Source organism: Zeus faber, assembly GCF_960531495.2.
Source record: "Zeus faber genome assembly, chromosome: 15".
Taxonomy (NCBI): Eukaryota; Metazoa; Chordata; class Actinopteri; order Zeiformes; family Zeidae; genus Zeus; species Zeus faber.
The window spans coordinates 17,300,286-17,314,478 of record NC_137194.1 but is presented as its reverse complement, the minus strand read 5'-3'; the positions used below and the strand labels follow the sequence as shown (position 1 = coordinate 17,314,478).

The window sequence follows — 14,193 nt, the reverse complement described above, 5'->3', positions numbered from 1 at the left end:
CATCTGGATCCCAAAAAACGGGGACGGAAAAAGGAAGTATAGGAACGACTTAAATTGCGCTAACACTCGAACGAGTCGCGTCTTCTTCTTCCCGAGTACTGAAATTGCTGCGGCCCACCAGCTCAACTCCTAATATTCACAGAAAAACTCAAAGGGGTTTATTTTATTTTATTTGATCTGTTTGTTTATTTGTTTTTATCGTCAACATGAGATATTAAAAAAAAAAACCTAAAGCGTACCTATTGGGGTGCATTATTAGTGCGGCTGACACCTGCTAGAACTGACTGTCCATAGTTACAGCTTTGTGAATTATTTCCTTGGGGGAAGAAAAAAAAAGAGGGAGAATCAAAACCAATAAATGTTTTAATTTGATCACAAATCGATTGTCATTTTAACGCGCTTTTTGTCTCATCGTTTCATGTATACCTTCCTGCGGTCACGTGCAAATGTGCTTAAAGCAACTGTTCATTGTGAAGAAGAAAAAACAATACTATTCTTTCCATCGCACAATGGAAACTGTAGTAGCCCATTAATCTGGACAGGTACTGTGGGTTCTTTTTTTTTTTTTTTTTTTTTTTTTTTACATCTTTGGCAAGGCAAGGTTGTAAATTCCTTCCCGTCTGTGTTGGGTGGTGTCTCAGCGGTGCGGTTGTCAATTCTGTGAAGTCACAAGGCGGCCCATAATGGTTGACTTGTGATGGTTACTCAGTGCGAGTGGGGTCAGAGCGCAGGTCACACCGTGTGGAAGTGTCGGACTATAAATCGTGGGGCTCACTCGCACACACCCGGACAGTCGTTTCTTTGTGCCCATTGTGATTATGGAAGGGTTTCGAAGATATCTTAAAAAAAAAAAAAAAAAAAAAAAGGCAATTAAAAGAAAGGGGAAATATCATCTCATGTTACACATGTTAAAATGTTCTTTTTAGTTCTCTTCTCAGAAATGTGTTTTTGGGTTAGGGTTGACGACATCCCCCCCACTCCCCCACTGCAAAAAAAAAAAGAGAGAGACTCCCGGTAGTTACGTCCACGCAAATATTTGTTCTTTACTTGAGTATTTCCATCTTAGGGGACGTTATTCTTTTACACCCCTATATTTCAAAGACAATTATTTTGCTCAATATCAGCTATTCTAATACTTTATTACTTGAGTAGAATGTTCAATAAAACAAAAAGACGTTTACTACACCAGAGTAATATTTTCTTAAGGTACTTATACATAATATACTGTACTTATTTGAGAATTTCTTCCACCAATGTACAGTATGTGACAGACAAACAACAATTAAACAAACAAACAAAAATCCATGAAGCTTTGAACCAAGTTCAGTAAGCTGCAAGCTGCTTTGTGTGATGGTGTGAATATAAAAAGATCCTGAGTCATCCTGCATGAGGATATGACACGCATGTCCATACATGTATGATGTTGTGCGTCACATGGGGGCCACAAACAAGAAGCGTTCTCTCCACAAACATTAATATAACACTGACCGTGTGACACCGAGTTCCTTTTTTTGCCTGAATTCCTCGAGACCTCCGACACACTGACACCAAGCTATCCATCTGACCCGCACCGTCACACCTTTAAAGACAGAATGAACGCCATCAAAACACCTCTGAATGTTTTTCATCACAGGTAAGGATTGTTTTGGTTACGATATCCAGAAAATAAGTCAAAAGGAGATTTGTTTCCCGCGCAAAATTGCACAGATGTATTTCCTGAAATCTATGGGGTTCTTAACAGACGTTCAGGAATTAGTATACAGTAATTCATTATTTTAAGTGAATGAATAGTACATTTGGGAAGAAATACAAACGATAAAACACAAACAAACAAAAGAAACAAAAACAAAAATAAAACAATGGCAAGAAAAATGACACAGTCATAGTAGTTAAATGCCAGAGTAAACATGTATGTCCACAGAGCCTGCTTCTCTGATATTTTGTGGGATGGTGTTCCGCAACTTTGGGGCATAGTGAGCAAAAGCTGCCTCCCCACTTTTCTTATGGAGTGTGGAGTACACTGTGGGGACATTTAAAAGACAGAGGGCAGCAGAGGGTCTAAGGCTAGTTTTGGGACATACATAGGGAGATGCTATTCAATTAAGATAAATATTGTTATATATTTACAAGGATTAGGAATCATATATCATTGTTATTGTGAAATATTTATATATTTAATATTATATCAGTAATAATTATTATATATTGATATGATATTATGTGATTTATGATATATAATATTATATTACATCATAATATAATATTTTATTACAATATTATATCAAATATATTTAAAATGCCATTTTTTATTATTATTTCATAAATTATTATTAAATGATCTACTATTGTTTAATATGCTATTTGACTTAATGTGATGTTATATTCAATATTAATTATAAATCATTTAATATAAATGATGTATATTATTGCTCATTTAAGGCTTAGAATAGATTCATTGGGGTCAAGCGTCTCTCCTTCCTCCTCAGGAAACTACCTTGCGGCGAGACCCTAAAATCTCTGCCTCGCTACCTCTGGGGCGTCTACTCCGCACCGACGGTAGTGGGCAGGGAGGTGCTCACCCTGATGTCTCCGTGTTTGGTGATCGCCGTGGCAGCCGGCGGCCTGCTCCACTGCTGGCTGTCGGGGGGCCTGAGGTACGGCCACGACACGTCCGCCGGGGTGGCCGGCGTGTCCGGCGCGCTCGTCTTCCTCGGCCTCTTCCTCTGCCACCCCCTGCGCTGCGTCCTGACCATGGCCATGCCCACGCTGCTCACCAAGCAGGGGCGCAGGCTGCTCCTCTCCACCTCCCTCATGATCCTGATCCTGAACGTCATCCCCAACATAACCATGAACATCGGTGTGGTGGTGCACGTTCTTAAGTGCACCTCCGAGGGCTTTGCCAGCACTTTGTTAAACTCCTCCAGCGTTCTGACCGAGGCCAAAGCCGACCTGGTCCGAGAGGCCATATATGTGAGAAGAAAGTACTTGAAAATCGCTCAGAATATAAAGGACTTGGATCTATCAAGGCCCATCGATGTGTCAGAGGTCAAAAACAGATTTAGTAATATCAGCGGGCAGATAGAGAGCAACTTTTCACACGCCAGGAACCTGCTGAAGGACGGCAAACTGCTATTAAACCGCATGCTTGCCGCCTTGTTTGTTTTGTGGCTGATTGTTGAATCGGCGTGGTATCTCAAATCCTACCTGACATCTTTGCAATTTGATAACGTCTATCTGTTGAAAGAGTCGACACAAAAAGCAACGGCAGCTGCTGGAAGCCAAATATCCTTGGCTGACAAGAAGATTCGCTCCACGAGACATAAGATCACCAAAGAAGAATGCTCCCGTGTTTGCATATCTCTTGTGGTGGTCACTCTGTATTTTGCTGGGATGGCCTTCATCATGGTTTTGGATCACACCGTGTACCAAATAGTTGAGATGAGTGCCCCCTGGCTCCTGGACATCCCAGAAACATCGGCCAGCATAACCGTGCACTTGAAGGTAAGGGAACGAGGCACTGGATCTCCTAAGCAGGAACTCGAATGGAAAGAGGGAAGCTGTTGATGAAGGCCGGGGCAGCTCCATACTTAGAGGATGATTCATGTTTGTCCCTCTTTTTCATAGATCACCTACTTCATGGCCGCTCTGTGCCTTATCCCGCAGCTGTGTATCGAACACGACCTGACAAACTTCCGGCGGCACTACGCGTGGACCTTCAGCCCAGATCCGTCCCTGTGTCACGCCACCCCCTCGGCCCCGGACCTGGGGGTGACGGTCCTGCTGGGATCCCTCTGGGTACTCAGCTGCCTCTTCGTGCTCCTCGAGGTCTTGGCCCGACGGCTGCGGAGGAAAGTGGCCGGGTCGTTCTTCAAACAGCAGGAGGAGCGGAGGATCGCGTTCCTGTTGATGAAAATACAAGCAAAGCACAACAAAAGGGAACAGGATGTCTTCTCTGTCTATACTGCTCGTGTGTGAGCACGCCTTTTTCTAATTCTCCAGCCTAGTGTATTGTAACGATACATTATTTGGAACAATATTGCTCAACTGATGAAGCCAATCAGTTGCAATCAAATAGCAAAATGAGCCCCTGGGGTTTAGGATAGTTCAGTTAAGCACAGAGTTTGTAAAGAGTCCAACTACGCATGGCCCTCTTTGTTTTATTTTTTTTAACTTTTGCTGAGATAAAGGTTAAACAATGTGAAGCATTTTTTTAGCACTTTATCTTCAGATTAATGAAACAAAGTCTATGTTTAGAGAATGCTTTCTTGTTATTGAGATTCCTATGTGGCAATTTACTGTCCACTTCAATTGTGCACCTTAAACCTCAGTTTGGTTAAATGTTTGGGACGTGATACAATTTGTTAAAGTGTAAATCCATAAAATTGTCTGTTGCGGGATTATGCTACACATTACACTATTACTGTAAGTGTAATACTCCACCACCCACAAAAGAAACAGAGAAGCACATAACACAAATACATTGAATCGCTGTATGTATGTGTGTGTGTTTGTGTGTGTGTGTGTGCGTGCGTGTGTGCGTGTGTGTGTGTGTGTGTGTGTGTGTGTGTGTGTGTATGTGCGTGTGTGCGTGTGTGTGTGTGTGTGTGTGTGTGTGTGTGTGTGTGTGTGTGTGCTTTTCCAAACACCGCCACTAGGTGGCAGTGCTGCGCTTAGCCGGGATGCTGAGGCTGGATCATCTTCAGGAGATGATGGTTCATGCATTTTGAAAAGTTAGAATAAAGCTTATATCTTGTCCAACTGAGAAGTCATTCGCCTTCTAGACTCCCGGTAAAATTCTCTTGAGGTTCATTTACTATTTCCAATCTTCTTCACATCATATAAATAGAATATCTTTTGATTGTCTATATTTATGCCACACAGCTTTTTATTTATCCAAAATCTGTTGCTCTATTTGAGGACAAACTCCTCTTTGCTGTCGGTGTTGATTAAATGAAATAGATGATATTCTTCATTTCTTTTTACCTGTGAATGTGCCATCTAGGATGACATTTAGTTCCTTCACTTGGGGGGGGGTTACAGTGTATTAAAATATTTATTCTTAAAGACAGACCTGCGATAGATACGTTCATTTCTGGCTTGATTTCCCCAGAATTAAACGCCTTTTCATGTCAATATGACATGCCCAGCAAAAGGCCTTTTCCAGGCGTGTATCTACAATTCATTCCAATTCATGTTGAATAATTAACATGATAGATACCCATTAAGCATCTTTGATTGGAAGAACCTTTTCTGCCGTACATTAACATTCACAGCGTCCATAACCAGGAGGGTCAAATCGTCCTTCAAAAGGGCTTAGAATAGATCATTACAGTATAATCTGTTCTTCTGGGTTGGACCGACAGAGGCAAATTCACTTTTTCTAGATAATGGGGCTGTTTAAGTGGCGATTAAGGTTTTAGTTCAATCTCGATAATGTTGGACGACGATGAAAGAAGTTGTCACCATCGCGTTGCCAGTCTCTGCAGCAGCGTCAGACGGAGAGAAGCCGCCAAAGCTCTCCTTCCAAGAGAGCAACCAACGAGACAATAAAGTGCATTTTAAGTTCACTTTAACGCCGGCATAAGGTTTGACACACAATGCCTTTGTACCTTTTTTTAGGTGGGAAAATGGCATCTCCACTGTAATTAGCTTCTCCTGTATGCACAGACATACACAGATGATGTGTTGAATTGCAGGCTGCGTCCACTGTTGTGTTAATAATCACAGGGTTTATCTGCACCGCCGCCGCCACGTTCGACACATGCTACAGTCGGACAGGGAGGAGGGGGAATTGTGTCTAGAAATAGGTGGTTTTCCTCTAAACGATGCAGCAGAGTGCCGGGGACACGGAGGAGTCCGTGGTCAGAGGGAGGGGTGTGCCGGGGATAAGTGGGATGAGAAGAGGGAGAGAGGGAATCTAACAGAGAGAGAGAGAGAGAGAGAGAGAGACGGACAGCTGGACACATGTGGATAATCCGTGCAGGGCTGGTGGATGAGGCTGTGGTTTCCTCTTTTCTTTCCCCCTGGTTGAGAAGATTGACTTCTGCAAAGTATGGTAAGGTGACTTTTTCACAAAAAAATTGTAATTCATACTTTGTTTGTTATTATAAATACTAACTAATAATAACCAGTCTTGTTGTTATTTTTTTCTTTATTGGGAGCCCTAACGTATCGATGACAAGCTACTTTGGGCACCTGGTGGTGCTTATTTTGGTCTTTGATTCTTCCAGGGCTTTGATTCCTCCTGAGGACCGACTGAAAGGGCAGCCGCAGCAGGACTGTCATGGAGAACGGCACAACCGCTGTTCACAACGGCAGTTCGACTCAGGCTGACGACTTGAGGGAGATGCCCCTGAACCCTCTTAAGGTGCAGGTCATCACAATAGTTTTGACCTTATTCATCTGCGGTGTCGGGATTGCGGGGAACATCATGGTGGTGCTGGTCGTGCTCCGCACCAAGCACATGGTGACCCCCACCAACTGTTACCTGGTCAGCCTGGCGGTAGCAGACCTCATCGTCCTCCTGGCAGCGGGTTTGCCGAACATCTCCGATGTCGTGGCATTCTGGATTTACGGCTATTCCGGCTGCCTGTGCATAACGTACCTGCAGTACTTGGGCATCAACGTGTCATCGTGTTCCATCACCGCGTTCACCATAGAACGCTACATTGCCATTTGTCACTCCATGAAGGCGCAGTTCATCTGCACGGTGTCCCGAGCCAAGCGCATCATCGCCTGCGTCTGGATCTTCACCGCGCTGTACTGCATCATGTGGTTCTTCCTGGTGGACACGGACGAGACCGTCTACACCAACGGCGTGGTGGTCACCTGCGGCTACCGGGTCTCCAGGAACCTCTACATGCCCATCTACTTTCTGGACTTCACCTTGTTCTACGTCATTCCTCTCATCCTCGCCACCGTGCTGTACGGGCTCATCGCGCGGATTCTATTCATGAGCCCGCTGCCGTCCAATCTCAGCGACCACGGCGGAGGGGGCTCCGTACACCAGGGCCTCGCCAACAGCACGGTCAAGGCCAACAAGGGGGGCGGGGTCTCCGGGCGGAAGCAGGTAAGGACGACGCCTCACTCGCACTCGCAGGTCACGGTTTTGCCCTTATTATCGTCAGTCACTCAGAAAGCCTCCTTTATTCTTTGTCCCTGTGAGAAAACCCTCCAGGTAACAAAGATGCTGGCGGTGGTGGTGGTGCTCTTCGCCGTGCTGTGGATGCCGTACCGTACGCTGGTGGTGGTCAACTCCCTCACGGACCCGCCGTACAACGACACCTGGTTCCTGCTCTTCTGCCGGATCTGCATCTACTCCAACAGCGCGATCAACCCCATCGTCTACAACCTCATGTCGCAGAAGTTCCGCGTGGCGTTCAAGAGGCTCTGCCGGTGCGAGGGCCGGGGCCGGGAGAGGGCCGCCAAGCACAGCGTGCCCGTGTACTACAGCGTCATCAAGGACTCGTCCCACGAGAGCACCGAGCCCGGCACCGAGCTGGACGACGCGAGTGCAGCGGCCGGCAGGAGGTTCAACTTCATGCACGACAAGACGTGCGCGGCGCCAAGCATGGGCTGAAAGGAAGGGCCAAAAGTGTGTCGTTTGGATACCTTGAGTAAATGTCCTTTAATATTTCTTATGTTTCAATTGTGGAGAATGTGTATTCAGGTGAGTAAAATGTAGTTAGTTTGTTGGATCTGTGTTAGTTGTGACGCTTTTGTGGACATTTTGTAACTGTGAACCACAAAGTATTTTCTGTTTAATCATGTTCACATTGATATGTAATAACTACATGAAGTCACATGACAATGCTTGTTATGAGCGCTGAGGGAGATACCGTGATCAATATTTCAGTGCAGACAAATATGAAAAATTTCAAATGACAAGTCAGACTGCCTGGTGATATGATGCGTATGACGCATGTGGTGTAAAGCAACTTGGTGCTGCTTGAACCAAACAAAAATAATCGAATTAACACAACTGAACTTTTTATTGACTACTCGTTAAATCATTCCTCATGAATGGAAGTTCATCTGGGTGTGTACAAATTTCCGTAAAATATGTTTCGAAAAATCTTTCTATTATTATACATGTTTCAGCAAACTGCTACTGTTTGTTTCCCTGCCCTTCAGTGACATATTTGCAGGTTTTGTGGATTTTTAACACCATAACACAAACCGTGATTGTATTATGGTGTTTTTTTTTTCATTTACAACCCACTATTATTTACTAAGCTTTTGTGGATATTAAAATAAAATCCAACTTGATGGAAAAATCTGTCTAAGGTTTCTTGACTTGATTGATTGTGCAAAAGTCTGTCTCCAATGTCAGGAGGGTATTATGGAAGAAATGTAAATGTGTCAAACAGAGAGGGAAACTGAATATCTTGGGAGAAGTTTTGGTACTGGACGGTTTTTGGTCAAAGCACGGGACTGTCACCAAGCAGCCTGAAACTTTTTGGGGGTGACACTCACACTGACACTTTGGGAAGACGCTATTTGCTCGTTTCTATATACAGCACCGTAGCAGAGTATTTTTTTTTCCTGTTATTTTACAGACAAATCTATAAGTGAATTGAGTTTTAATTGATTGAAATGGATGTAAGCAATTTTGATGTACATAATATTTAAAAAAAAATCACACACTTTCAATCTAAAAGTATGTTTTAAACATGTTCTACGGTGTGCTTCTTTTTACATTCACCAACATTCTTCTATTTATCATCAAATAATTCACTTGTGCTATTTCTATATTTGCTTGTTTCCACAGAGAAATTTTTTTTCTATACCTGGTTGTTTCACGCCATTCTAGATCGATGTATATTATTATTATTATTATTATTATTATTATTATTGTAATTATTATTGTAATTATTATTATTATTATTGTAATTATTGTTATTTTTATTTGTACTATTATTGTTATTATAATAATAATAATAATTATTATTATTATTATTATTATGATTTAGTTTAGCACAATTCTATACACATTCTGTACACATTAATAATTTAAACATGCCCCTTAAAGAACAATAATGCTGCATTCCATCCAGTCCATGGAATTTCAAGGGTTCAGTATTTTGTTCAATGTGAAAACTTTGTTTATACTTATTCACAGCTCAGTGAAGTAACTTCGGATTTAGAGGACCACACCTGTACAGTAACCACAAAATCGCCATACAAGGTCAAATAATAGGTTTTGTTGTCCACTGTTAGCCCCAACACCATCTAAATGCCGTCCTGTGCCCGCTCTCAAGGCGTTTTGTCTGACAGTAACGCTCAGGAAGTGGCTCCTTCTAGAGGTGGGCTCGTCAGATTTCAGATTTATACTCCGCTGCAGAGGCGAGAAGCCGTGGCACATCTAGAGTAACAGCCTCATAAACACTGCAGGAGGGTAATTACAGTGTTTAGCAATAATTTACATCCAGTGGGTATTTATAGTCATGTCTACACAATGCTTCAGCGTACTGTATTCATTATTTCTCTAAAGAGATTTCACAGCCTTGACAGTGTTCGCCTTCACCCTTCACCAAACCAGAGGAGTTAAAAAGGAGCTTGGGAACGGTTTGTGACAGAATGGAGCAGCTCGTTGCGTTGCGGTTCTCATTGTCTGTTTGTCTCTCAAATTCACTCCCATTCTTCCATTGCTTTTTTTTTTTCTTTTTTTTTTAGAAGATTCTTTATTCACGCACACACACACACACACACACACACACACACACACACACACACACACACACACACACACACACACACACACACCACAACACAAGCGCTCGTTTTCTGCATCTGGCTCTGCCAACCTGGTGTCCAGCACACGACAACAGAAACCCACCCCACTCCTTTTTATCCGCTCTGGATCATGTACAAATGTTGAATAGTGTGTGGGTAGGGGGTTATTTCAACTTAGAAATAAAATTGCACCAAAACGGCTTCAAACCACTCGAAACTCACGCCCCGCGTCAGTGTTCGAGAGAGCTCAAGAGCAAGAACGAGACACACATTCAGGCCCGGCAGGCCCAATATCACTGTCCCTGGAGACCACTTAGCGCTTGGCGGTGTGGTCATGCTCACAGTTGACCATGAAAGCTCAACATGGAGCGTGGGTTGCAATTCATTTGCAAACACCGTGACAATATACCACATTAGTCACAGCGGGCGCAAATTTATGTTTTCGGGCAACGCTCCGACTCCATGAATAAGGAAAATGTGTATTACAGAAGAAAACCCTGAAACAATGATATGACTAACAAATGACATTTGTTAGTCATTTTTGAGGTCACACCGAATGCGTAATCGTATTCGACAGTCGGGCCCCAGTTTGATAAAAAAAAACAAAAAAGAATATCAGTTGTCAGTGAGATAGGTTTCAGCTGAAGTGAAATATAAATAGAATGAAATAGAATCCTTATTCATCCGCCCCCTTAAAATGAACTAGAGCAATAAAGGTAGTTGGACAATGGTCATGATGCTCCGAGAGCTGAATCTCGTTGTGTGTATTATGTGTATTATGTGTATTATGTTGATTTCGGAGTCTGTTACTCTGTTTCTTTGTTTCGCCTCCTCCTCCTCCTGTCCTGTTTACATTGTAATTTTCTAATTTCTAATTATTCATGTTGTTGTTGTTGTATTGTTCCCGTCACCGTACAGTGCCACGTATTTATTATCTTTATCTGAATATTGTTCCTTCACGGCTCTAATTTACCGTGGAAACCTCTAACCCAATTTATTCCCCACCATGGGTAAGCAACAACATGAGTTTATAGGAAGAATTATTATTTATTTTTAAACAATGTTTGTCATAGTCAGATTATTGTTCTATATCCTGGCTTTAATGCAGCAAATAGAACATGTGCTGATTCAACATGTGATGCACCCAAACAATTTTCAAACACCATTGTTGAATCCCAAGCTCAGCCAATATGTTCTGTGTCCTTATGATTGAGGCATCCCTCAACATAACTTAAAGGGAAAAGTATTTATTATATTAAATGCACTACTGTATATTGGTTTGTGCCCAGGGACCTGTCTGCATTCAAAAACAGGCCCATGGTTTTCAGTTTTTTTTGCAACAGCAACTTTTTGCATCACCACGTTCTACAATAACCTTGAACTTTTAAAATGAGTTATTGTAATTTATTTATTGTCAAATTTTGTCTTGGGTTACTGACAATTGACAAGAAAAAACATTTCCAAATTGTTTGTCCCCAAGGTTGTCTTAAGACAACACAGACGACTTGGCAAAAGTATTACATTCAGATTCATAATATATAATAAAAGAATGTGCTCTCATGGGTTTATTAGCATTACAATGCTAATTCGATGTGGGGGCAGAGGAGAGGTTGCTATGATACGGTCTGGAGATGCACCACCGCTCTCATCCTCTATTATAGAAATACTTAATAGCATATAAGAGGTGTGAGCGTGTGTGTGTGTGTATGTGTGTGTGTGAGTGTGTGTGTGGGTGTGCGTGTTTGTGTGTGTGTGTGTGCGTGCGTGCGTGCGTGCGTGTTGCCATGCTTCTTGACAGGTCCCTAGTTCTACTCCGTCGGTCTGCAGAAGGTAAAGACTTGACCTGCACTCTCTTAACAGGCCTCCGTTACAGCCTCCCATCTAGATGTGATGCTCAATTCCCCCATCAATGTTTGCAAATTACAGAGATGCGGAATATGTGTGGAAGAAAGCGTACAGAGTGGTGCGTACTATCATGTTATTACCAGTTAGAACCGTGTCCCATAGGCTTTGAGATGGTCCTCATCTGCACCTCAAATGTCATAAAGAGCTGAGTCAATGATGGTCATATGATGATATGATGGTAATGTAGAAGTTAATGCACCTGGCAAAATAATTTGAGAATTGATTTCCCTGTATAGAGATGTAATAATAATAATAACATTTATTTGTATTGCAAAAATAAAATAAAATAAAAATGTAAATGATTTTTTTTAATACAATAAAAGTACAAATTGCGGAAAAAAAATACATGTGCATTAAGCAAAATGTTGAAAATAAAGTTATAAATAAAAAACAATCGAAAATGTACACTGCACTTTAAACACTTTAAGCTCGGCACTTGGCTGAGGTTGCTCGTGTGTTGAAGTCCCGTGCCGACCTGCTTGCCCCAGTGCTCACCATCATATTCAACCTCCTCCTGGCCCCGGGCTTCAAGAGGTCCCCGATCGTTCCCGTGCCCAAGACGGCCAGGCCAGAATAACGGACCTGAATAACTACCGCCCTGTCACTCTTACCTCGGTGGTCAAGAAGTGTTTTGAGAGACTAATTAAGGATAACATCTGCTCCCGCCCCCACCCTATGCTCTTCTCAGGTCCGCAAAGCCCTGCAGAGAGTGGTACGTTCGGCTGAGCCTACCTCCGGGATGATACTCAACCCCCCCTACAGGATTTACAGTATACACCAAGTGTTGCGGGACCAGGGGATTAGACGATTAATACGGATCCCCGCCATCCCAACCATGACTGTTCCAGTGGCTGTGGCCACAACTGAGAGACTCAGAAAGAGTTTCTTCCCCCAGAGGCCACAAGGACACAAACTAAGACTCACCTCAAAAATAAATAAATACTGTGTTCACCTCATTGCTGTAATAGCCTACTTGTACACATTTTATATATTCGTTGATATTTATTATAATACTTAGCTCGCAGTATGCTAATATATATATATATATATATACGTGTGTGTGTGTGTGTGTGTGTGTGTGTGTGTGTGTGTGTGTGTGTGTGTGTGTGTGTGTGTGTGTGTATGTGTGTGTGTGTGTGTGTGTGTGTGTGTGTGTGTGTGTGTGTGTGTGTGTACAGTTTCTGTTGGTCTGGTATTTTCTTTTCCAAATGCTGAATATAGAGTTGTATTTTTTTAATAATTGTATTACTATTTCTTTAGTTTTGTTTTTTAATTAAATAAATGTCTTTTTTGTTTTTAGTTTTTTTGTTTTTTCCTATTTGTACTACATGCCCAGCACAGTTTCTGGAGTTTGCCAAAAAAAAAAATACGAGTGGGTGTATGTATGTGACGAATAAATATTTTGAATCTTGAACCTTCTGAAAAAGGTTTGTTTTCAGCTGCACTGAAAGGAATTGGCTGAGCTTGCTTGTTCGGCGTCGGCCGGGAGCCAATTCCGTCGTTTTTTGGAGCATATAGTTGCCGGAAAGCTGCGTGTCCAATCTTTTTTTCTGACTGTGATATTCAAGAGAATCAGCATCTGGGGAGCTTTTTCTCTCAGGAGTGTATAGAAATAGAAAGTCTACGGTGTGGGCTCTACAACGTGGGTTGGACCGAAGCCATTTAAAGCCTCGTAGACGAGGAGAATGATTGTAAACACTCCGGGTCCGGCACGGCGCAGTCTGAATAAGGCTGCACAGGAGAGCGCCGGAGAGTTTGAATTCAGTGAGTCACGGTGAGACACACACATTTGGACGCTTCACTTGCTGTGTAAAGGTTTCAGCATGACCCCGTAAAACAGCAGCAAATATTTGGAAATCTATCGGTGGTTATCGCAGCGCACTTTGAGCGGTTCTGAGGCCGTGCTTGTGTGCTTTGCTTGTTTCTCGCCAACATCACGGCAGATACTGTACACGGCCACCCCCGTCCCGAATATTGAGTCGATATGAATACTGAACTATGGCTACGTTTTAATACAATAGCATGACATGTTTTTTTGTCCGGCGACACCGAGATGGGAGGATTACGCCGTGCATATACAGTATATCGAGATACCACCTTGAATGTAAGTTTATGATGAAGATTCAACGCCATTGCCATACGGTCATTTAAACGTGTCAGGTTTCGGCTCCGTGATGTCATGTCCTGATCATCTCTGGGCGTAGTGGCCGTGCACCCTGGGTAATTGGAAACCTGTCTGCGCATAGCTTTACCACGTAAATCCAATCACATGCAATGTGTGCAATCCTAACCAAGTTCGCCGGATTTATGTGGAACATAAATTTGCCCCCGAGTTTGCATTTTTTAAATATTCCAATTATGATCTGCATGAACGTAGTATATCCATAGATATGTGTGTGGGGGCATAGGTATCGCTGGTATTTCCTATTTGCAGATCATTTGTGTCTGTCACACACTCAAATAATTAAGATGTGGATCTAGTTTTATAAATAAAATGAAAAACCTTTACCTATGGGATCACACAGGAGGAGGAAAGAGGATGTGCTGCAAATG

General features: G+C 42.6%; 2 protein-coding genes across 2 annotated transcripts; both read left to right on the top strand.

Annotated features, from left to right (window-relative positions):
• Window positions 1-2,583: 2,583 nt before the first annotated feature.
• Window positions 2,584-3,975, top strand: ocstamp (osteoclast stimulatory transmembrane protein; the record flags this gene model as incomplete). Its single annotated transcript, XM_080015260.1, has 2 exons — window positions 2,584-3,501; window positions 3,625-3,975. The coding sequence occupies 2 exons, from the start codon at window positions 2,584-2,586 to the stop codon at window positions 3,973-3,975; spliced, it is 1,269 nt and encodes a 422-aa protein (XP_079871386.1).
• Window positions 3,976-6,346: 2,371 nt separating this feature from the next.
• Window positions 6,347-7,579, top strand: LOC307241220 (thyrotropin-releasing hormone receptor; the record flags this gene model as incomplete). Its single annotated transcript, XM_080015258.1, has 2 exons — window positions 6,347-7,069; window positions 7,178-7,579. 2 exons carry the CDS (start codon window positions 6,347-6,349, stop codon window positions 7,577-7,579), a joined length of 1,125 nt encoding a protein of 374 aa, XP_079871384.1.
• Window positions 7,580-14,193: the final 6,614 nt, after the last annotated feature.